Below are 24263 nucleotides of genomic sequence, written 5' to 3'. Positions count from 1 at the left end.
CGAGGGGTCCCGGCTGTGGGCGCTCGCTGGGCTGGGGGGGCGTTGAGGGAGATGTTTGGTTGGCGGAAGGTGGGCGGTCAGCTTACTGGCGCACGGCCTGCGGGGCAGTGCAGGACACTGAGCTGCAGCCTGCAGGTCGCAGAGGACAGAGGTGTCGGTACTCCGTGCAAAGTCAGGGATGGGACTCAGGGTCTCGTGACTCCAGGGCCAGTGCTCTGAGCCACTGTGCGCCCCAGGTCCTGGCTCCCTTTTCATCATCATTATTGTTACTGCTTGTTCGGGTCACACCCGGTGCTGCTCAGGGGTGATCCTGGCTCTGCACTCGGGAATCACTCCTGGCAGTGCTCAGGGACCAGATGGGAGGCCGGGGAGTGAGCCCGGGTTTGCCGCAAGCAAGGCAAGCGCCCTCCCCGCTGTGCTCTCCGGCCCCTGGTCTTCCTTCCTGAGCCCCCGTCCCGGCACAGGGGGTCTGGGAACCCCGCCCGGGCAGGCAGCGACCGTCCTCTGGCCGGCCGAGAGACGGCGGAAGTGGAGCGGGCTCAGTGCTCGGTGGCGGCCGAGTGTGAGGGGACAGGAGGTCCTGGGCACAGCCGGGGCCAGCTGGTGTCCGAGCCCGGGAAGCTGGTGGTGGGGAAGGTGGTGAGGGGCTTGGAGCCCTGAGGGAGGGGGGCTGGCGCTGTGGAAGCAGACACGCCTGCAGGGGCGCGGGATGCAGGGGTGGGGGAACCCGGCCTCTGTGTCACCTCCCGCAGGGACTGGGGGCTCGGCTGTGCACGGGCAGGGGGTCGGGCTGGCCTGGGCACAGGTCAGCCCCGCGTGAAGGTCCGGAGCCCAGGGTGCCACTCTGAGGGGCTGGCCGGACGGGCAGCAGCGGGCATCCCGGCCACCCCTTCCTCCTCCTAGGTCCACGCTGGCTTCGTCGCCCCGGCCCCTGCTGCCCCTGACCCCTGACCCCGCCCCCTGCCCCCGCCCCCTGCCCCCTGCTCCGGCTCCTGCGGCATCTCTGGGCCTCCTGCACGGTGTGGACGCGGGTTGCGCGGCAGGGTCTGTCGGGTGTGAGGAACCCGGACCTACCTCCCTGGGCCTGTGGCCGGATAGTTTTTGCTTTTCTTTGCGAAGCAAGATCGTTTTTATTGGCACTTGTTTAGAAAGATGTGAGAGGAGAGAGAGAGAGAGAAGGAGAGGGAGAGAGAGGGGGAGAGAGAGAGGGAGATGGAAAGAGGGAGAGAGAAAGGGAGATGGAGAGAGGGGGAGAGAGATGGAGAGAGGGAGAGAGAGAGAGGGAGATGGAGAGGGGGACAGAGAGGGAGATGGAGAGAGGGAGATGGAGAGAGGGAGAGGGAGAGAGAGGGAGAGAAAGGGAGAGAGAGGGAGAGAGAGGGAGAGAGGGAGAGAGAGAGGGAGAGAGAGGGAGAGAGGCAAGAGATGTAGAGGGAAGAGAGGGAGAGAGAGGGAGATGGAGAGGGGGAGAGAGAGATGGAGAGATGGAGAGAGGGAAAGAGAGTGAGGGGGGAGGAGGGAGAGAGAGGAGGGGGGGAGGGAGGGAGAGAGAGGGAGGGGGAGGGAGGGGGAGAGGTCTGTGTTTGAGAGATCCCCGTTTTCCCGCGTGGGAATGAGGAGGAGGGAGATCAGCGGGTGAGACGCGGGTTCTGGGGAGAACCTCCCGCCCGTTTGTGTCTGTCCCTCCCCGCCGTGCCGGGGTCGCGCTGACCTGCTCTTCAGAGATTGCGACAGTGTGTGTGCACCCGGGCAGGCCCCTGGCCCTCCAGCCCTGCGGGCACCTCCTGGGGCGGTGGCCCGGCGCTGCCCTGCCCGGACACCACGTGTGCTCGGCGGAGCGGAAGCCCAGGCCAGCCCGACTCCCGAGCACTCGGCCACGGCCGCAGAGAGCAGACGGCGGCGGCGTGACCAAAAGCCACGATCGCTGACTGGCGGAGGCCCCTGGCTGGCTGCCGGGGCCGGCGGCCAAGAGGGCAGCCTGCCAGGGTCCCGGGGGGCCGCCTCCTGGAACCCGGCCCGGGCCTGCCTGGGAGGGGGCCAGGGTGTGTCTGGCGGAGCCGGCCGTCCTGGGGGGGCACGCTGAGACGGGGGGGGGCAGGGCTAGGTCAGAGCAGGGCTGGGCCTGTGAGCTCCCGGGGGCGGGGTAGGGGACGGACGGATGCAGACACAGATGGGAGACGGCAGGGGGGCCAGAGCCATGGGACAGCGGGGGGCGCTGGCCGTGCGCGCGGCCACATCAAACTCGGGGATGTCTGACTCTGGCCATCCCACTGGGTCTCCTGGACCCGCCAGGAGTGACCCCTGAGCAAACAAACAAAAGGGGGTGCTGGCAAGGTGGCAGGATTGTGCAGTGGTTGGCGTGCTTGCCTTGCACTCGGCGCACTTGGGGTCAGTCCTCGACGTCCTGTATGGCCCCCGGAGCACAGAGCCAGGAGTAACCCTTGAGCACCACCGCGTGTGGCCCCAGCACCCAAAGGAGGAAGAGACCGCGAGGGTCCGGCTCTGAGAGTGGGCAGAGGAGACCTCAGAGATGGGGGGTGCAGAGGCCTCTGTTCTGGGGGACGGAGCTGAGACGTCCCCCTCCCCCGCCCCCCTGGGGTCTGCATCCTGCCTGGGCTCCTCCCGCCTCTGTCCCCTGGAAGGCATGTTCCCGGGAGGAGGCGCTGAGGCCAGGCTGGGCAGACCCCCAGGGTGGGGCGGGCCGCAGGGGACAGCATGCAGACACTCAGGGGTGAGCCGAGAGGGCCCTCGCCTGGGTCACTGGGGCGCAGTCACAAGTGACCAGGCCGAGATGCAGTCTCGCTCTGGGGTCCCGCCCAGCACCGTGAGGCGTTGCTCAGGGGTCCCGCCTCCCCGCAGTGCTGGGCTGAGCTCTGGCCTCTGCCTGCAAAGCCCCTGCCCCAGCCCTTCCCACAGCTCCGCCCCTGCTGAGGGTCAGGGGGTGTTTCTTGGAGGTGGTGGAGGAGGTGGTCAGGGAAGGCTTCTCGGAGGAGGAATCTGCCCAGGGAGAAGCTTTCTTTTTCTTCCTTCTTTCCTTTTTGCTTTTGGTTTCTGGGCCACACCCCGCTGTAAGCCAGTCAGGACTGACTCCTGACTCTGTGCTCAGGAATCTCTCCCGGTGGGGCTGGGGAGGCCACAGGGGAGGCGCGGGACCAAACCCGTGTTGGTTGCACCCGAGGCAAGCGCCCTCCCGCTGTGCTGGCCCCAGGGAAGGACTTACTGACCGCGAGTGAAAGTCAGCCACTGTTGGGGCCACGGAGAGGCAAGGCCGCCCTGAACCCCGGTATCCGGGCCTACCCCCCCCCACACACACAGTTCCTGGGAGCTGGGCCTGCCTCACAGGAGGTACCGGCACGTGGGCTGAGCCCGCGGAGGGACACTCACTCTGACCCGCACACCAACCTCCGTCACGTCACAGTGCTCGTGTTGTTGCAGGGTGCGGGTGCGAGGCGGCTCAGGAAAAATGCCAAGACCTGAACCCAGGTCAGCCGCGCTGGCCCGTCACCCCCGCCCCAGGCGGAGTTTAAAACATTCCTTATCACACTTGGCGTTAGCGACCAGCTTTCTCGTCAGCCCCAGCCAGCGCGCGTATTTTTAGCACAGAAGCCTCTAACCGAAATTCCAATTTCTCTCTGGGAGCGCTGGCGAGGGGCTCGTGTGGGGTCTGGGCTGCACCCTGGCCGCTCCCGGGCGTCCTGCCTCGGCGTCCTCGGGGTGCCTGGCTCTGGGCCCCTCGTCAGGGCGTCCCCCGGGCAGAGGGGGCACGGGGCTCGCGGGGGCTGCTTCCCCAGCACCTTTGAGCTGCGTCCTTTTGTTCTTCCGGTTTGTTCTGGGTTTGGCCCACCCCTGAGGAACTCCGCGTTCCGGCTCTGTGCTCAGGGATTACTCCTGCTGGGGATCAGGGGATCTTTTACTTATTTATTTATTTAGGCTTTTTTTGGTGGGGGTGGGGTCACACCCAGCAAGGCTCAGGGGTTACTCCTGGCTCTGCACTCAGGAATTACTCCTGGCGGCGCTGGGAATCGAACCCGGATTGGCCGCGTGCAAGGCAAGCGCCCTCCCCGCTGTGCTATCACTCCAGCCCCCCGGGTGGTGCCAGGCATCACACCTGGGGCAGCCCCTCGCAAGCCGAGTGCCCTGACCGCTGTCCTCCTTCCTGGTCCAGCCCAGGGCCCGGGCTTCCCTCCCGGCCTGCAGGGAACAGGGGTGCGGCTGGGCGGGGCTGGGCCCTGGGGAGCCCCGCGGCAGCCTGAGCACGCCGTACGTCCCCGCAGGAGTGCTCGCCCTACGCCGCCCACCTGTACGACGCTGAGGACCCGTCCACGCCGCTGCGCGCGCTGCCCGGGCTGTGCGAGGACTACTGCCTGGACATGTGGGCCACCTGCCGCGGCCTCTTCCGGCACCTGTCGGACGACCGCGCGCTCTGGGCGCTGGAGGGCAGCGGGGCCGAGCTCTGCCGCTACCTGGCGCTGCCCGACACGGACTACTGCTTCCCCAGCCTGCTGGTGCGCGAGCACCTCAACGCCGGGCTGGGCCGCGTGCGCGCCGACGCGCGGGGCTGCCTGCAGCTCTGCCTGGAGGAGGCGGCCCACGGGCTGCGCAACCCCGTGGCGCTGGTGCACGCGCACGACGGCACCCACCGCTTCTTCGTGGCCGAGCAGCTGGGGCTGGTGTGGGCGTACCTGCCCGACCGCTCGCGCCTGGCCGTGCCCTTCCTGAACCTCAGCCGCGCAGTGCTCACCTCGCCCTGGGAGGGCGACGAGCGCGGCTTCCTGGGGCTCGCCTTCCACCGCCGCTTCCGCGACAACGGCCGCCTCTACGTGTACTACTCCGTGGGCACCGACTTCCGCGAGCGCATCCGCATCAGCGAGTTCCGGGTCTCCGCGGAGGACGCCAACGTGGTGGACCACGAGTCCGAGAGGTGGTGTCCGGGAGCCCGGCGGGGGTGGGGGTGGGGGGGAGGCGGGGCTGCAGTGTGGCCGGCGTGCCCGCGTGCCCAGCAGACACCGCCTCTGTCCTGGGGTAGGAGCCAGCAGGCACCAGTGTTCTAGTGGGGGCTAGCCCGTGGCACTGCGTAGGGTGTGCGCTGTACGCACTAGTCTGCGCCAGTACACATCAGTACATACCCGTGCACACCAGCACGCTACATCTGCAGCAGCACGAACAGGCATGCACCAACATGCACCATTAGACACCGGCATGCTCCGATTTGCACCGGTATGCACCAGCACTCACCACATACCAGCACTCACCAGTACACGCCAGCACATACCAGCACTCACCAGTACACACCACTACTTACCAGCACTCACCAGTACACCCCAGCACATACCAGTACTCACCACTACACACCAGCACTTACCAGCACTCACCAGTACACACCAGCACTCACCAGTACTCACCAGTACAAGCCAGCACATACCAGCACTCACCAGTACACACCAGCACTCACCAGTACTCACCAGTACACGCCAGCACATACCAGCACTCACCAGTTCACACCAGCACTTACCAGCACTCACCAGTACACACCAGCACTTACCAGCACTCACCAGTACACACCAGCATGCACCAGCACTCACCAGTATACACCAGCACTTGCCAGCACTCACCAGTACACACCAGCATGCACCAGCACTCACCAGTATACACCAGCACTTGCCAGCACTCACCAGTACACACCAGCATGCACCAGCACTCACCAGTATACACCAGCACTTGCCAGCGCTCACCAGTACACGCCAGCGCTCACCAGTACACGCCAGCACCCACCTTCATCCCTGGCCCACAGCAGTCAGCACCCCCCCCCCCCGCAGGAAACACCCCCACACCAAGGGCACCAGCCAGCTGCTCCCACTCCTGCTGTGCGTTCACGCGTGTTCTACTCCACGTGGACGCCGGAGGGGCCTGTGTGCTGTGGTGGGGGCGGCTTGCAGACCGACACCGGGCCGGTGTCCTCACTCGCGCGTCCACTGCCGTGTGCTTCCTCCTCTCTGGGCCTCACAAAACCCAGCGGTCAGAGGCACTGCCTCACGTCTGGAGGTCCAGCGGGGTGAAGTGACCGCTGGCCCGCATGGCTGGGGCAGCCTCCCTGCTGGCCTGAGTCCCCCCCGCACTGTCCACTGCCACGTCCAGCCAGAGCCAGCTGGTGGGCAAGTGTGTGTGTGTGTGTGTGTGTGTGTGTGCATGAGCATTGTATGTGCATGTGTATCTGTGCATATGTGTATGTGAACACGTGTGTGTTACGGGCATACGTGTGTATGTGAAAGTGTGCGTGTGTGTGTGTCTCTGTGTGTGTGCCACTTCCCCCGAGCCAGTGAAGGCGAGCGTGGAGCAGAGTCCGCGCCCTCCGACGGCTCCGCAGCGGGGGGCCCGGGGACACCCCTCAAGGGGCCGGTGGGTTCCAGGGCTCTGATCAAGAAGTCGAGTGACTGGGGCTGTTTCTTTTCCTTTCTGTTTTAAATCAACTAATTTGGAGTTGGGAGTCGCGCCCGGGATGCTCAGGGCTACCCCCGGGCTCTGCACTCAGGGGTCAGGGCCGGCCCCTGCCGGGCTCGGGGGCTGAGCCGAGATCACTCAGTGCCTCCTGCCGTGCTCCTGCCCCGCCAGGTGCCAGGCCGTGAAGTCCCTCCGTCCCCTCTGTCTCGCGGTTCCCGAGGCCAGAGGCCGTGGTCAGGCCCGCTTGGTCCAGCCGGGGGGGACTGCGCGCAGGGGGGCTGGTGCGGGGTGAGCTCAGCCCCTTGCTGGCTTGCAGGGGGGGCCTTACTCCTGAGCGCCCCCAGGCCCTGTGCTGCAGGGGGCGTCCCGGGGAGAGGCGCAGGCCGGCCTGTCTGCTCTCTCCGGGACGGTGACTGGCGGGTGTTCATGGGGTCTCTGCGGGCCTGGCAGGATCATCCTGGAGATCGCAGAGCCGGCCTCGAACCACAACGGGGGCCAGCTGCTCTTCGGCGAGGACGGCTACCTCTACATCTTCACCGGAGACGGGGGCATGGCCGGAGACCCCTTTGGCAAATTTGGAAATTCCCAAAACAAGTATGTTCCCTTTGGGGGCCGGGAGAGAAAGTTAAGGGGTTCCCCCCTGCAGCCTGCAGGCCCTGCTTTAGTCCCTGCACCTGTGGGGCTCTCCCCAGCACTACTAGGAGAGCATTGCTGAGCACTGCTAGGAGAGCAGTGCTGAGCACTGCTAGGAGAGCATTGCTGAGCACTGCTAGGAGAGCAGCAACTGAGCACTGCTAGGAGAGCAGCGCTGAGCACTGCTAGGAGAGCAGCAGCTGAGCACTTAGCCTTCCCTGGCACCGTGGCCTCCTGCTGCGCTGTCCTGACTGAGTTCCCAGAAGAGCCGGGCTTGATGCCACCCTCCTCCCGTCAGGGGCCAGGGCTAGAGGTGCCAGTATCCAGGCACCCCGTAACTTACATGGGGCTGACTCTGCAGGGGACATCAGAGAAGTCCAGGCACCGGCCCTCACTGCAGTGACAGGGACCACACAGTGGCCCATGAGCGTCGCCACCTCAGAGTAAAGTGGGGCTGGGCCCTCTGGGGGCCTTCCCAGCTGGCCCTGGGGGCAGGTCAGTCCCTAGAGGCTGGGATTTGGGGGGTGGATCAGGCCAGAAATGGGGGCAAAGAAGCTGCTGTCTGAAGAGAGGGGGAGAGAGAGGGAGATCGAGAAAGGGAGCGGGGGAGAGGGAGAGAGGGGAGAGAGAAGGTGAGGGAGAGAGGGAGGGCAGGGGAGAGGGAGAAGAGAGGGAGGGAGAGGAGAGAGGGAGGAGAGAAGAGGGAGAGAGGAAGAGAGAGGGGGGAGAGAGGAAGGGAGAGAGAAGGAGAGGGGGAGAGAGGGAGGGCAGGGGAGAGGGAGAAGAGGGAGGGCAGGGGAGAGGGAGAAGAGAAGAGGGGGAGAGGAAGAGGGGGGAGAGAGGGAGGGAGAGAGGGAAGAGAGAAGACGGAGAGAAGAGAGGGGGGAGAGAGGAAGGGAGAGAGGAGGAGAGGGGGAGAGAGGGAGGGCAGGGGAGGGGCGAGCGGGGGTCCCAGGCTGCTGTGAGCCCCCCAAGCCTCCAGGAGAGGGGGCGGGTCTGGCAAGGGTCTTCGCCCAGAACTCCAGCTCCATCCCTGAGGCAGGGGTGCCCAGTGGAGGGCGGGCCGCCCTGGGCACAGCGGAGACTGTCCAGTCCGTCCCCGTGTGGCTCCCCTGGGTGACCCGACCGAGTGGCAGAGAGCAAGGACCCGCGCCTGGGTGTCCGGGCGGGCGCTGCTGTCTCCCGCCCCCGTGTCACAGACGCAGTCTCTGGGCCCAGACACACAGGGCACGAGTCAGAGGGCCACGTTTCGCTGGGACAGCCCGTCTGCAGGCGGGCAGCGGGGCGGGGGTGGGTGGGGCGAGGGGCAGGAAAGGGCCTGGGTCTGGGGGCTGGGCTCAGCCCTGCTGCCCTGTTGTTTGGGGGCCACACCCGGCAGTGCTCAGGGCCGACTCCTGCCCTGTGCCCAACGCTCACTCCTGTGGGGCTCGGGGACCCTCTGGGTGCCGGGATCGGACCTGGGTCAGCCGCGTGCAAGGCCAGGGCCCCGCCTGCTGCCCGTGATCTTTCAAGCCCCACCTGTGAGACGGGGGTCACAGCAGTCGCCCACCCGGGAGGCTGGTCGAGGGGGCGTGGGGCTTGCTTTTGTCTGGGAGCACCCCTGGGAGTGCTCAGGGCTCACTCCGGGCTGTGCTGAGGTCCCTCCTGTGGGCGTGGGGCGCCCACCCGGAGTGGCCCCGTCGGAGCAAGCGCCCCCCCTTCTCCAGCTGCTGGTCTGGTTCCTTGGGGCCACACGCAGCCGTGCTGGGGGCTAGGCCTGGCCGTGGCCCAGCTGGCCCCGCGGGCCGGGCGCTGACCTTGGGCCTGCGGGGCAGCGCGCCACGCTCTGGGGCTCTCAGAGACGCGCCGCGGGACTCAGCGCGGGGCCGCGCCCACGGATGGAAGCCTGTGGGAGGGGAGGGGGAGGGGGCCTGGGGGCTCTGGCCCGGCACCGCCCCTGCCCCCGCCGCGTGCGTGGGCGAGGGGCTGGGTGGGGGTCGCAGGGGTCCCCAGCCGGCCTCCCCCGACCCCGCAGGTCGGCGCTGCTGGGCAAGGTGCTGCGCCTGGACGTGGACCCCGCGGCCCGCGACCCCCCCTACCGCATCCCGCCCGACAACCCGTTCGTGGGCGACCCCGCGGCCCGGCCCGAGGTCTACGCGCTGGGCGTGCGCAACATGTGGCGCTGCTCCTTCGACCGCGGCGACCCCGCCTCGGGCGCGGGCCGCGGGCGCCTCTTCTGCGGGGACGTGGGCCAGAACCGCTTCGAGGAGGTGGACCTGGTGGAGCGCGGCCGCAACTACGGGTGGCGCGCGCGGGAGGGCTTCGAGTGCTACGACCGCCGCCTGTGCGCCAACGCCTCGCTGGGTGACGCCCCGCGCCCCCCTGCCCAGCGTCCCCTCCGCGCCCCCTGCCCAGCGTCCCCCCACCCCGACCCCCCTGCCCAGCGTCCCCCTCCGCACCCCCGCCCTGCCCAGCGTCCCCGCCCCGCGCCCCCCTGCCCAGCGTCCGTTCCCCCCTCCGCGCCCCCGCCCTGCCCAGCGTCCCCGCCCTGCCCAGCATCCCCGCCCCGCGCCCCCCTGTCCAGCGTCACCCCCCTCCGCGCCCCCTGCCCAGCGTCCCCCCACCCCGACCCCCCTGCCCAGCGTCCCCCTCCGCACCCCCGCCCTGCCCAGCGTCCCCGCCCCGCGCCCCCCTGCCCAGCGTCCATTCCCCCCTCCGCGCCCCCTCCCTGCCCAGCGTCTCCGCCCTGCCCAGCATCCCCGCCCCGCGCCCCCCTGCCCAGCGTCACCCCCCTCCGCGCCCCCCTGCCCAGCGTCACCCCCGCGCCCTGCCGCCCCCACTCCTGCCCAGCGTCCACCCCGCCCCCCCGCCCAGGGTCCGGCCCCCCTTGCCCTCGCCCTGCCGCCCCCAGCACCCCGGCCGTGCCCAGCGTCCCAAAACCCCTGTGCCCCGCCGTGCCCAGTGTCCCCTGCACCGCGGCCCTGCCCAGTACCCGCCGTGCCCCTGCCCTGCCTGCCCTAGGCCCTGGCCACCCCCCTGCGCCCCCATCCTGCCCACCCCACCCCTGCCCACTCGCCTGTTCCCAGGCTCACTCCCACTTGTACCCCTGCCTATTCCCACCTACGCCTCCAGCCTTGCCCACCCCACCGTGCCCCTCCCCTCCTCACCTCCGCCTGCACCCTGGCCCCCTCCCCCCGCCTCCTGAGTCCCTCTCCACCCCGGGCTGCTCTCCCTGCTCACCCGCGACCCTTCCCCACCCACCCCTACCTGCATCCGTGCAGCCCAGAGAACCCTGCACCTCGCTCTGGGCCACACCCAGGCCTCACCCGAGGCGCTGGGGACCCTCCCGGCACCTGCCCCCCTCCCCGTGTCCCTGAATAACCATCCGTCGGGACTCCTCTCCCCGCCTCTGCTCCCCCGGGACCCCAGACTGTGACCCCCCCAGGTTCCTCCCTCAGGGGGGCGTTGGGGCCCTTCTCCCCCACCCCCTGCGCAGCTCTGCAGTGGGCCGGCCGCAGCTCACCCCTCGCCCCTGCAGATGATGTGCTGCCCATCTTCGCGTACCCGCACAAGCTGGGCAAGTCTGTCACGGGGGGCTACGTGTACCGCGGCTGTGAGTACCCCAACCTGAACGGACTCTACATTTTTGGAGACTTCATGAGCGGGTAAGTGGCTTGGGGTCCCCTGTTAAGACCCCCCCCTGGTACCCCATTGGCTGCTGCCAGGGGCTCGGGGCATGCCCGGGACCCCAGGAGGAGGCCAGCAGGTGCCCCTGGCGAGGCCTGGGCTCCTCAGACTCTCATCCCCCCAGGACTTTGCTGCCCCAGTGCCCCCAGGCACTGCCAGAGTCTTGCGGGCGGCTGTGGGGGCTTATGTGGCATGGCAGGAGGGAGGCACAACCTCGAGAAGGGACCCCGCTGCGTCTTAGTCTGTCCACGGTGTCCCCCGGCATTCCTGAGGCTCAGGACCAAAGCTCCGGCACTGAGGGCTGCGCACCCCCCCACTCACACACACATGCACACACGCACACATACACACAGGCACACACGCGCATACACACACTCACACAGGCACACACACATACACACGTGCACACACGCACACACATAGGCACACACGCATATACACACACAGGCACACACACATACACACACGCACACACATAGGCACACACATGCACGCATACATGCACACACACAGGCACACATGCGCATACACACACTCCCAGGCACACACACATGCACACACATACGCGCACACACACGCACACACACATGCACACACACAGTGGTTGTCACGCCGCACCCCAGCTCCGCGTGTTGTGCGGCGCGGGAAAGGCTCCCTGCACCCGTTTCTCCCGGGCGGGGAAGCCAGGCGGACCCCACCGGGCCCTGCGGGTCTCAGGACGAAGAGCCGAGCGAGTTTACTGGGGAGACGGGAGCGAAGCGGTTCCGCGCGCAGCGTCGTGTCGGAGCCGGCGCCCGTCTACACTCTGGCCGAGGGTGGGGCTGCGGCCCGCGAGGCTGGCGGGGGGGTCTGGGCGCCCCGGCTGCCCGGAGGGGGCCCAGGCGCGGGGCAGCCCCCGGGAAGGCGTGACGCTGGGCTCGCCCCCACAGCTCAGCGTCCCCCGCAGGCGCCTCATGTCGCTCCGGGAGCACGCGGAGACGGGCCAGTGGCGCTACAGCGAGATCTGCATGGGCCGGGGCCAGACCTGCGCCTTCCCGGGGCTCATCAACCACTACCACCCGCACATCATCTCCTTCGGCGAGGACGAGGCCGGTGAGCGCCCCCTGCTGGCCGGGGAGGGCGCGGTGGGGGTGCCCCCTGCTGGCCGGGGAGGGCGCGGCGGGGGGTGCCCCCTGATGGCTGGGGGAGGGCGAGGCGGGGGGCGCCCCCTGCTGGCCGGGGAGGGCGCGGCGGGGGGCGCCCCCTGCTGGCCGGGGAGGGCGAGGCGGGGGGCGCCCCCTGCTGGCCGGGAGGAGGACGAGCTCGGGGATCGCCCCCTGCTGGCCAGGGGAGGACGAGGCAGGGGAGGACCCCTTGCTGGTGGGCACAGCCTAGAGGCCCGAGTCTGCTGCTCGTGGAAGGCGGGGGAGGAGGTCCCAGCACCAGCCGGGGCGGGGCGGGGGTAGAGCTTGGGGCACCCAGTGGCCTGATGGAAACTTGTCCTGAAAACAAATCCTGGACACAAGACCCCCCGTGGGGGCCTGTGAATGAACCACATCTTCCCGGGGTGGGCGCCTTCTTGCCTTGCGGTGAGGCTCCCCCCCGAGACTATTTTCAGGCATGGGTTGGGGGTGGAGGGGTGAGGAGAAGGGGTCGGGGGTGCTGGGCCCGGCTCCTTCCTCTGGCCTTTGTCCTCAGCCCCGATTGCTCCTGACAAAGCCCTGGAGCGCCTAGTGGGGGCTGATGCATGCTTGGGGGTTGCTAGGCAACGCCCACCCAGGGGCCCTTTCAAGGGGTGGCCCCGGGGGCCCAGAGCCTCCCAGGGCCCGGGCTGGGAAAGTTTCGTGGCGTTTAGACCTCCAGAATGGGAATCTCCCAGAAGTGCCCCAGCCCTCCCCCGCGGGGCCCCAGTTGCCTTTTACTTAGCCACTAAGGGGTTAATGTGGGGAGGAGGGGTGTCTGCTCCCTCCTGTCTCACACTCGCACGTACACACACACATACGTGCATACACACTTTTGCATGCTTGCACAAACACGCACAGAGATTCCACTCACATATAGTCACATGCATAACATTCTCACATGTACACACGCACACATGCACACGCACACAGGCATGTATACATACATGCTCATGCAAACACACGTGCATACACATGCACACACACATGCACACATGAGTGTGCATACACACATGCACACATATGCACACACATGCACACACACGCACACACGGCTAAGGCCTGGCAGGACAGCTCCCAGGCCCTTCCTCAGAGTGACACTAGGGCTGGGAGGACACACACAGAACGGACTGTCCCTTCTCGCGCCTTGTGTGGCCCTGGAAGGTGCTGACCCCGGGCGCAGCCCCTGTCGGCTTTGCGCCCTCCACCCACCCTCCGTCTCTGGGGTCCTTCCCGTGCCTGAGGTCAGCGCCCCAGCGGGGTCCCTCTGCCCCTCCCCTCCCAGCACATCGAGTCTGGAGGGGACCTTGGAGTGTGCCTGGGGCAACTCTGGCTCTTTCCAGCTGGGGAAACTGAGGCTGGCTGGTCCCCTGGTCCTGGGGTGAAGGTGGGCACCAGCCAGGGGACGCCGGTGCTGCGGGGCTTGGTGGCTGAGGGTGCCGTGCCGGGGGCTGCGTGTCTGTGGGGGCTGCAGTGCGCACGCCCCCCCCCACACACAGACATGCCACTTCCTCCTGCAGGGGCGGCTCCACCATGCGGCTTCCCGGCCGCTCCGCCCCAAAGCCCACCCGCCACCGTCCAGCTCCCGAAGCCCCCACCCTCGAGTGTCTTCCTTCCTGGGCCCCCCGCTCCCTGGGCCTTGGGCTTCGCCCCCTCCCCCAGGTGGCCCTCCCTGACTGCTCTTCACCCCCCACCCAGCCTCCCCCCGGGAACTGTCCCACCCGCAGCTACGGGAGCTCGTGCCGCTGCCCCTGACAGTGGGTGGCCTGGACCCTGCGTAGGCGTGGCCCTGGGACAGCTCGCGACCCCAGGTCCCCGACCTGGCTTGCTCACGCACTAGCTGTGCGATGTTGGAGCGGTCACTCGACCTCTCTGAGCCTGTTCCCACCTGGAAGACGGGGCGGGTGCGCGCCCGGCAGTGTGGGAACGTGCCTTTCCTGCGGCGATCAGGGTGCGAGAGCATCCCTGGCCGCGTTTTCACCGGAACCCCAGAGCCGTGGCAGATACCGAGGCTCCCAAGGGACCGCCTGGGGCCTGGGTGACGGTGGCAGTGACAGGGGCCACACGAGGGTCCCACGGGCACATTCAGGCTCGGGGTGAGCTTGGCACCCTGACTCCACCCTGGGGGGCGCGCCCAGGCCAGGGCGCAGGGTCAGGAGGTCACAGCCTGCCGGGATGCCCGGAGCGGGTGGGGCCGGGAGGCCAGAGGCCCGGCCGGGTGGTCCCCGCACGGAGCCCGTCTCGGCTGGGCCGTCAGGGTCCCCGTCTGGACAGGGGCGCCGCTGGGCCCGGGCGGGTCCGTCACCTCCTCACACCTGCCTGTTCTCCCAGGGGAGCTGTACTTCCTGTCCACGGCTGTGCCCAGCGCCACGGCCGCCCGTGGGGTCGTGTACAAAGTGATCGACCCCTCCAGGTGAGAGCCCGCCCGGCGTGGCGCAGACCGGGCAGGGCGCCCCGGGCTGGGGGCAGGGGGCAGGCTGGGGTGCCCCGGGGTCTGCCGGCCCCCAGCCTCGCTCTGCCCCGCAGCGGAGGGGACCGTGGGGAGGATCAGGGGCCCACAAGCTGCATTTTGTAAAGGGGCCACAGCAGGGGGTGCTCAGGGAGCTGCGTGGAGCAGGGGATCAAACTCTGGGCCTTGCGTCGCGCGTGCCGGGCCCTGCCCCCGCGGCTGACCCCCGGGTCTCCGGATGCGTGCGTGCAGATTTTTTTTTTTTTAGTTTTGATTTTGGTTTTTTGGTTTCGGGGCCACACCCAGCAGGCCCAGGACTTCCTTAGGAACCACTTCTGGCAGTACTCGGGGTGCTGGGGTCAAAACCCGGTTGGACACCCGCCCCGCTGGCCCCGGCCCTGTGCGTACACACTGAGGGGGACACCAGCCATTCCTGGGGAGGGGACGGTGCTGGAACGGAAGCCGGGCACCAGGCTGGACCTCAGCTCCTTGGGTGGCAAGGAGCCAGCCCGGGCCCTGGGTTCAGATCTTCCTATTTTAGAATTGTTTGGAGGGGCTGGAGTGATAGCACAGCGGGGAGGGCATTTACCTTGCACTCGGCCAACCCGGGTTCGATTCCCAGCATCCCATATGGTCCCCTGAGCACCGCCGAGGTGATTCCTGAGTGCATGAGCCAGGAGTAACCCCTGTGCATTGCCGGGTGTGACCCAAAAAGAAAAAAAAAAAAGAGAATCGTTGGGAGCTGGACGTGAGCGGCAGGGATGGCGACGTTTCTCGTTACTCCTCCACGCCAGCCCTCCAGCCCCACCGTCAGCTAAACCCCCGCCCGGCCTCTGTGTTCTGTCTCCCTGTCCCGGTGGCGGCTCTGGTGGGGACGGTCTGCCCGGCAGCCCGTCTGCAGCACCCCCGCCTCCTCCCCCCACCTCCTGCGGCGGGTCTTGGCACGGCCAGGACGGGCGCCCCGGGGCCCAGCGCTGGGCTGTGTCATCTGTTTGCCCCATTTTTGCGCAAACAGTCCCGCTTGCAACACCCCTCCCGGGGGGCCCGTGACTGTCAGTGGGCGCCGGGCATCCTGGCCGGCCTGTCCACACCTCGGACGCCGAGCTGGTCGCCGGTTTGTCTTTGGCCTGAGCCCCCGGGGCCGGAGCCGCCCTGGATTCTGGTCGGGGGGGAGAAGTGACCTTTCGGCCAGGCCCGAGTCGGGCTGTGTCCTCCTGCGCTGCCCACACACGCTGACGCGGCCAGCGCCTCCTTCAGGAGAACTTGTTTTGCTCAGGGTGTGGGAGCCGCGCCCACAGTGCTCGGGGGACTGCCGGGGCGGGAGTGGACGGGCACGCAGGGCCCAGCGCTGACGGCACCTCCCGCGCCCCGGAGGAAGGTTTAATGTCATTCCCTTATGGCTGGAGCCTGGACAGGGCCGGCCCCCGTCGCGGAGGCTGCCAGCCCGGCCCGGCCTGCAGGGCCTTCACCGCCCCCCCCCTCACCCCTGCTTGGCCTCCCTGCTTCGAGGCACCCTGGGGGACCCCTGTCGGGCTCGTGGAACGGTTGACGTTTCTGCCCCGCGCATCAGCCCCAGATCTGCTGCCCCAAAGCAGGGAAAGTGGGGTCCAGCCCCGGGTAGCCCGGGAGACTCAGCCCAGTCCCCGGGCTCGCCTCGGTGTCCCCAGAAACCCGGCCCCCGAGCTGCAGGGGCGGGTGTCTGCAGGGGTGCAGAGGTGGCACCGTATCTCCTGAGCCCGCCCCTCCCCGCCGGCCCCGACCCCCTCCTGTGTGTTGGCAGGCGGGCACCCCCGGGCAAGTGCCAGATCGAGCCCACCACGGTGAAGGTGAAGAGCCGCCTCATCCCCTTCGTGCCCAAGGAAAGTAAGTGCCAGCGGGGCTGGGGGGGGCGCCGGCAGTCCCCACCTCTCCACCCGGCCTGCGGGGCCTGTCTGGACTCCTCCGGCCCCACACCTGCCACACCCGACACATTGGTGCCAGGCCCCAGGCCCTGGTGTGCGCCGTGCCAGGGCCGGGGCCGAGGCGGGGGCTGGAGTGTGCCAGGGGCCCAGCGGGGCAGCAGAGGGTGGGGCCCAAGGCCAGCCGTGCCAGGCACGGCCCAGCCGCCTTTCGGGAGGCTGTTGGGGGCTGCGGGGGGGGGGGGAGGTGAGCCCCGTGGAGAGCCTCGGGGCCGGGGCTCCCAGCAGGCCCTCAGGGAGGTGGACTTGGGGCCCAGCTGGACAGCTGCCCCCAGACTCGGGCACTGACCAGCATGGGGCAGGGTGAGGCGGGAGCCACCCCTGGGACTTGGCCTTCTGGCTCTTTGTATTCGTTGTTTGGGGGGGCTGCTCCCAGCTGTGTTTGGGCGGTGCTGGGGGAGTCACCCCCCACACACACAGCCTGCACTCAGCCTGGGGGTGCTCTCTGGCCAGACTCTCTCTCTCTTTCTCTCTCTCTCTCTCTCTCTCTCTCTTTCTTTCTTTCTTTCTTTCTTTCTTTCTTTCTTTCTTTCTTTCTTTCTTTCTTTCTTTCTTTCTTTCTTTTTTCTTTCTTTCTTTCTTTCTTTCTTTCTTTCTCTCTCTCTCTTTCTTTCTCTCTTTCTTTTTTGCTTTTTGGGTGGGCTGGAGCGATAGCACAGTGGGTAGGGCGTTTGCCTTGCACGCGGCCAACCCGGGTTCAATTCCTTCGTCCCGCTCAGAGAGCCCGGCAAGCTACCGAGAGTATCCCGCCTGCACAGCAGAGCCTGGCAAGCTCCCCGTGGCATATTCGATATGCCAAAACAGTAACAACAAGTCTCACAATGGAGATGTTACTGGTGCCCGCTCGAGCAAATCGATGAGCAATGAGATGACAGTGACAGTGACAGTGCTTTTTGGGTCACGCCTGGCGATGCAGGGGGTAACTCCTGGCTGTGCTCAGGGGACCCTATGGGATGCTGGGAACTGAACCCGGCTTGACTGCGTGCAAGTCCAATGCCCTCCCCGCTGTGCTGTCGCTCCGGCCCCTGGCAGTGCTCTGGCCCGCTCCCGGCCCTGCTCAGGCCTCACTGCTGGTGGGCCTGGGCCCAGCACGGGCGCCAGCAGGGCGAGCGGCTCCCGCTGTCCTCTCTCCCTTCCCTTCATTCCTCTCCCCCTCTGGGAGCCCGGGGGCCTGGGTTCGGGGCTCTGCACCCGGGTCCCTGCCCACCAGGGGAGCGGGAGCTGGGGCACCTCCCAGCCCGAAGTGTGGGCCCCGCTTCTCAGTGCCACGGGCCCCCTTGCCCGGGCCGGGTGCTCCAGCGTCCTCGGGGGCAAGGGGCTCGGGGGGCAGAGGAGGAGGAGGTTGGGCACCTGGGGGGGTGAGGCGCCAGCCCGGTGGGGAGGGGGCGCTGGCCCTGGGTCACTCTGGTTCCAGGGCTGGGAGCTGGCTGTGGGCCGGACGCTGGGCTCAGAGCAGCCGACCCCCACCTGGCTGGCAGAGACACTTTGGCATCCCAGGTCTGGGGCAGAGGCGGGGCCGTCCCAGCAGCCCAGGGCCACGAGCCCTTCTCTGAGGGTGCAGGGGTGTCCCGGGAGGCGGCTGCCAGCCCCTGTCTGCCGTGACCGTGGCGCTTTCTCGGGCCTCCCCAGGGAGCCCACGGGGTCTGGCCCAGATGGGCCGAGGGGCTGAGGGGCTGTCCCTGGGACCCACCCCCATTGAGACCCAGTGCCTGGGGGTACCGTGTCCCCGCGGGGGCGGCCTAATCATGTGTCCCCTGGAGGGTGTGGGTGAGGCCATCCTAGGAGGAGTGACCCCCTGCCTCGCCCCTGCCCGCCCCGGCCGTGTGATGGGTCCCAGCATCCCGCAGCTCCTGCTGGCCCTCCTGCGGGGACCTGGCGAGCCTTGGGGCTGCAGATGTGGGGGGCCGTGGGCAGGGTCCAGGTGCTGGACTGTCCCCTGCCAACAGGACGGGGCCCAGTCCTCAGGCTAGACCCCGGCAGCTGCCCTTCAGGAGTGGACATACACTCCTTTGCCCCTGGGGACAGCGGGCGCGGTGTGCGGGTCCTGCTAGACAGGAAGGGGGTCTCAGGAGGGCGGGTGGGCTGGGTTCCAGGTACTGAGGTGGGGGCTGGGGCTTGAGGCTGGGGTCGGGGTCCCCCTGACCTGCTGTTCCTCCGCGCAGAGTTCATCCCGACGCCCGAAAGCACCCGGCCCCCGCCAGCGCGCGCGCCCACGCAGGCGCCCCGCCGCAGCCGCCCTACGGCCGCGCCCTCGGGGCCCACGCGGCGGCCGCCCCGCCCCACGCGGCGGCCCGGGGGCCGGAGGGGCGGGCAGGGGCGCGCCCGGGGCCGGCAGAGCCCCGCGGAGCCCGCCCCCCGGCGCGGCGCCGTGCGCCTGGTGTCCCCCGCCGGCCTGGGCGCGGGCAGCGGGCGCGTGGAGGTGTTCGCGGGCGGCCGCTGGGGCACGGTGTGTGACGACGCGTGGGACGGCCACGCGGCCGCCGTGGTGTGCCGCCAGCTGGGCTTCGCGCACGCCGTGCGGGCCGCCAAGCGCGCCGAGTTCGGGGAGGGCCGCGCGCTGCCCATCCTGCTGGACGACGTGCGCTGCACGGGCGCCGAGGCCAGCCTGCTGGACTGCAGCCACCGGGGCGTGGGCCGCCACAACTGCGGCCACCAGGAGGACGCCGGCGTGGTGTGCAGCCACCAGGAGCCCGGCCCCTAGCCGCCGCCGAGCCCGGGCAGACGCGCACCGGCCCGGGGCCCCCTACACTCCCCGAAGGGCTCCGCTCAGTCCTGGGGCCTCCTGGGGGCCCCCCCCCACCCCAGCATCGCAAGTAAAAGCAGCAACTCATCAGGAGAGCGTCCACTCTCCCAAGCAGACACGGCGCTGGCCACATTAACAGAGGTCTATCCTGGAGGCGGAAGAGGCGGAGGAAAGCAGCCCAGAACTGGCGGCCAGAGGGGACAGGAGGGCGTCAGCCTGGTGCTCCCAGGGGGCCTGGGGCAAGGCTGGGGCGGTGAGGGGCTGACCTCGGAGAGCACAGTCAGGGGGTGGCCGCCCCACAGCCCGGCCGCTCCCGCCGCCCAAGATGCCACCCACCGTGGCCAGACTGAGCCCATTTGTCTGCGAGTGGGGGGTGCAGGGGCCCCACTCAAACTGTGCCACCCACTGCCCATCCCGCCCCCGCCGCCCTCCCAGCTGCGTCTCTTAGGGAAACTCATCTCCAAGGTCCCCAAACGCCCCTCCGGCCCCTCTCGGCTGCTGGGAGGGGCCTGGCCCCGCCCCCTCCGGAGGGGGCTCTGAGCCCACAGAGAGTTGGTGCAAGGGCCCCGGGGCAGGCGTGGGTGCAGCCTCAGCCAGGAGACAGCTCATGTCCAGCCCTGGGCCGTCCTGAGGGCTGGGCGGTGGCCGGGCTGTTCCAGAAGGAGGGTCAGCCCTGGGACCCCCCCCTGCCCCCACGGCACCTGGCCAGCCTGTCCTGGAGGGTGGGCACGCGCCAGCCCAGGCCCACCCGCCCCTTCTGGAGAAATAGCACAGCGGGGAGGGCGTTTGCCTTGCACGCGGCCGACCCGGGTTCGATTCCCAGCATCCCAGGAGTAATTCCTGAGTGCAGAGCCAGGAGTAACCCCTGAGCATTGCTGGGTGTGACCAAAAAAAGCCAAAAAAAAAAAAAAAATCAGAGGGGCAGTGAGGGCCCGGCCCAGAGCCCTGTCAGGTCCTGGGGCATGGAGGGGGGCTGCTCCCGCCCACGCCAGCCCCCCCCCCAAGCACTGACCCACCCGCGGCCGCCCCAGGTGACTGTGGGGAGTCAGGAGAACACGCGGCCCCCCGTGTCCGTGTCCGAGGCTAGCCGGGGTCGGGAGGGGGTGCAGGGCCGGGAGCGTGGGAGTCTGGCCCTGGGGGTGGTGGCAGAAGCCTCTGCCGCCTCTTCCCGGTGGCCTCCATGCTCCCCCCGCCCCTCCCCGCCCCTTCTCCTCACTTCAAGCTCCAGAGCTCCTGGTGTCCTGAGGGGAAGCCAGGGGCCTGGGGCCGCCATCCAGCGTCCCCTGCACTGTCCCTCCAGGCGTAACCCCGAACCAAGGCACGCGAGAGGGGGGCCGAGCTCAGGGAGCATCTCCCGGCCGCCAGGTCCCGTCCTCAGAGGTGTCCGTGACCCGCAGATGAGCAATCCGAGGCCCAGAGAGGGTGAGCCACCCCCGAGACATCACACAGCCAGTACCCAAAGCAGCTGTCCCTCTGCACTGCCCCTCTGTGGCCTCCTGACTGGGAGGGAGGATGCAGACTCATTGTCTAGTGCTCCCTCTGTTCCCGCGCCCTCCAGGCCCCGAGAGGCAGGACTGCCATCCTGCGCCTGGGCGCCCTGCTCCCTTCCACCCCAACTCACCCTGGAGTGGCTGGCTGAGCCCCTGACCAGGACTGTGTCCACTCCTGGGGAAGCACGTCCCTCTGTCTCTGGCAGTGCTGGTCAGCAGCTGTCGCCCCGCTTTGGGCCACCTCAGCTTCCCCAAGAGTCCGGGCGTTTGTATCTTGAAGATGCTTGACTGAAGGGCACTGCGAAAGGCTGGAGCTTCTGCCTTGGCTGTGTGACCTCGGGGTGGTCACTTGACCTCTCTGAGCCTCATTTGGAAATGATCAACAGGAGGTTGTGGTGGTTGGGTGCCGGGGGTTCAGCAGCAGGATTGCTGGAAGAAAAGGCCTTTGCATGATCATTATCACTATTATCACTATATTATTATTATTATTACTATTACTATTATTACTATTATTCATGCTGCATTGCCTCCTGGGCGGGAGTCTCAGCACGAGGCTGGGGGCATCCGGGCCGGCAGCCGCCAACTGCGTCAGGGTGGGGAGGGGCCTGGCCTGGCCCGTGCGGAACCAGCATGGAAATATCCTGGGACAAAGCCTCGGAGTGGGGGGAGCCCAGCCCCACCCCTCCTCCCGCGTCCTGCTCCTCCCAGGCCCCTCAGTGCTCCTGGCCCCCAGGGAGCGTGTGCACGTGCTGGTCTGCCGATGGCCCTCAGACTCAGGCACCGCACGCCACAGGCCTCGGCCCGGATCCCCGAGGTGGCTCCACCCCTCGTTGTGGGGTCCTCGCCCCCAGAGCTGGCCCTGAGCCCCCCCCCCAGCCCTTCCAAAGGAGCCTCCCCCCGTCTGCCCTCCTCACCCCCACCCATTCCCTCCGGGAAACCGCGTCCTTGGCGGCGCCTGCAGCTTCCACCAGCTTGCATGCAGTAACACCCTGCCTCGCCTCCCCTGCTGAACACAGCCCTTGGGACACGGAGATGCCGGACAGCACAGTCCGGCACGGGGGAGGCCCCAGGTCTGGTCCCAGGCCCCAGGCTCCGCCAGTCCTGGGGCCTCAGGCTGAGTCCGAGCACCCCGGGGAGTGACCCCAGCCCCCGCCCCACACACAGAAGTGTCCGAGATGGGGTGGGAGAGAGGCTGCCACGGGGAAGGGGCTTGTCTCGCACGCAGCCAGCCTGGGTTCGAGCCCACCCTCTGGAGCCCAGGCAATGCCAGCATCGCCCCCTGGGTAGGTGTGGCTCTCACAACTCCTCCCGCCTCCCTCCCCAAATAGTCATGATTATTTTTCTAGACTCTCTTTTGGTGTGAAATTGACACAACCCCGGGCCAGGGCAGTCATCCGGCGGGGAGGGCACTGGCCTTGCTCGCAGCTGACCGGGTTTGCTCCCCGGCGGCCCACAGGGTCTCCTGAGCACCTCCAGACCCCTAAGGGCAGAGCCCCGGGTGAGCCCTGGGTGCGGCTGGGTGTGGCCCGAGAAAACCAAAATGGAAATAGAGAAGCTGACAGAGCCTTGCACACCCCGCTGATTCGCACACGCCGCGCGCTGGGTTGGGCCTGTCACATGTCACCTTCTGCCAGGCCCTCTCGGTGGCTGTGTCTACCGCCCGGGAGAGTCTGTCCTGAGCGGTGGCCCCCAAAGTGGGCGATGCCGCCCCCTGCAGGTGCTGGAGCTGTCCAGACCCTGGGAGTCGCCCTGGGTGCAGGCGAGAGGGGCCTTCTGCTTTTTCCATTTGAAAAAGGGAGATTTCCAGGGGTGCGGCGAGCGGCATTTTTGCTGGCAAGAGAGTGGGGGGCATCTGCGGAGGCTCGGGGCACAGCCCGGGGCAGTCTGGAGCCCTGGCCGGGCGTCAGCCCCTACTTCTCCAGGCAGGGGAGATGGTGCGGTGGGGAAGGAGCTTGCCTTGCCTGTGGCAGACCTGAGTCTGATCCCTGGCAACACGCAGGGTCCCCAAGCACCGCCTCCGGGCACTGAGCCAGAGCTAGCCCTGCGCACCGCCCGGTGTGGACCCCAAACTCACACATGTTCCTCTCTTTAGCCCTAGTGGGAAGAGGGTATGCCGGGGAAGCTCAGGCTCTGGTCCTGTCTTTAAAGAACAATTCCTTGGCTCCTCCTCCTAATTTTCTCCGCGCTCTGGAGCTTTCACAGCCCAGGAGGGGCTGTCTGACCTCTCAGCCCTCCCCCTCCCTCCAGCCCCCTCCCCTGAAACAGGCGGTCCCAGAGCGCGCGTCTGCTTCTTGGGGCCACATGGTGGCGCTGTGGCAAGTACCCGCCCTCAGCTGGACCTGGCCGCGCTGGACGGCCAAGACGGCTGGGTGAGGGGCTGAAAGTTCTGTCCTCCCTACTGGCCCCATTTCCGAAAGCTTGGCGCAGTCCATCCATCACCTTGCAGCTCACACCCCGCTGGTGGCTTGTCACAGCCGGTGGTGACTGTCCCTGGCTGAATCAGGGGAGAAGAACCAGAACCTTCCCGTTCTTCAGCCCCAGGACCTCTCTGGGACTGGCCCCTGGATGAGGCAGAGGCACTTTCTCAGGCTCGCAGCAGCATCCACACCCGCTGGGGGCTTGTCCCCAGAACAGAAGACCGTCACTGGGGCTGGGCGCGAACACCTGGCGTCCCCTGCTCCCAGCCCCACTTTCCCTGAGTTCCCGAAACATCTTAAACGCACCGCTGTGGAGAGCGAGAGCAGAACGAAGCGGGCTGAGCTCAGAGTGTGCAACCGGGAGGCCCGGTGGCATCCCTGGCACAGCGTGGCCCCTCGCATGGAGCTGGGAGCAGCCCCCAAACAAGCAAATAAAAAGTCTGGAGCTGTTTTCATCTGTCGCCTGGTTGGGGAAGGGAGAGGGGGGCAGTCGTGGTTAGGTTTCAGAAATGCTCCGGGCCTGCCGGGTCCCTCCCGGGGGTGACCTTCCCTGCCCACATTTCCTTTCTTTTTTTTTTTTTCTTTTTGGGTCACACCCAGCAATGCACAGGAATTACCCCTGGCAGTGCTTGGGGGACCATATGGGATGTCTGGGATCGAACCTGGGTCGGCCGCGTGCAAGGCAAACGCCCTACCCGCTGTGCTATCGCTCCGGCCCCCGCTGCCCACATTTTCGCCCTCTCTGACGGCGCTCGGTTCCGACCCAGGCCGGCACCTCTCACAGGCTTCCCCTGGGTCTGGGAGCTGCGGGCGGCGCGTGGGACTCCGGGAGAACAGCCCGAGTGCCGCCGAGCGCCCGTCATTTGCAGCCCCGGGCCTCCGCGTGTGCCAGCCGGGTCCTGGCCCCCTGCCCGGTGTGCCCGATTGGGGTCAGCGCGGGCCCGGGGTGGGGAGGGAGGCTCTGCGTGGACACGTCGGCCAGGGGAACTAGCTCTGACGGTGCGGGAGGTTTAGGTATGATCTCAACGCCTGGAGGTCGAAACGGGGTTCTCAGCACTGTGCTAGCGGGAGAGGAGGGGTCTGGGGCGCGCGCGGAGAAACGCCGTTACACGCAGCGCCCGGGAGCCTTTAGCGCCGCCGCTCGGCAGTCGGCGCGGAGGACTCAGGGTTGCCACGGACAACGCGTTGTGGGCGGAGCTGCTACAGGGGTGGAGCTTGGGGCTGTGGGCGGAGCTCGCGGGGGGTCTGAGCCAGCAGCGGCGTTGTCATTGGCAGAGACTCCATGCTAGGGGCGGGGCTCCTCGGGGGC

At 67.9% G+C, this 24263-nt stretch overlaps 1 protein-coding gene across 1 annotated transcript in view; it reads left to right on the top strand.

The window, feature by feature from the left end:
* The window catches only part of HHIPL1 (HHIP like 1), a 22660-nt gene extending 2407 nt beyond the window's left edge, over nucleotides 1-20253 (top strand). Inside the window, exons 2-9 of the mRNA XM_055133130.1 lie at nucleotides 4275-4921; nucleotides 6889-7032; nucleotides 9086-9414; nucleotides 10589-10715; nucleotides 11684-11829; nucleotides 14229-14310; nucleotides 16127-16209; nucleotides 18467-20253. Of these exons, the coding sequence (XP_054989105.1) occupies nucleotides 4275-4921; nucleotides 6889-7032; nucleotides 9086-9414; nucleotides 10589-10715; nucleotides 11684-11829; nucleotides 14229-14310; nucleotides 16127-16209; nucleotides 18467-19005 (2097 nt within the window). The 3' untranslated portion in view covers nucleotides 19006-20253. The remainder of the gene's footprint in view (nucleotides 1-4274; nucleotides 4922-6888; nucleotides 7033-9085; nucleotides 9415-10588; nucleotides 10716-11683; nucleotides 11830-14228; nucleotides 14311-16126; nucleotides 16210-18466) is intronic.
* The last annotated feature ends 4010 nt before the right edge of the window (nucleotides 20254-24263 follow it).

This window comes from Sorex araneus, chromosome 3, assembly GCF_027595985.1.
Source record: "Sorex araneus isolate mSorAra2 chromosome 3, mSorAra2.pri, whole genome shotgun sequence".
NCBI lineage: Eukaryota > Metazoa > Chordata > Mammalia > Eulipotyphla > Soricidae > Sorex > Sorex araneus.
Note: the sequence above shows the minus strand (reverse complement) of the source record. Positions and strands in the feature narration are given on the sequence as shown.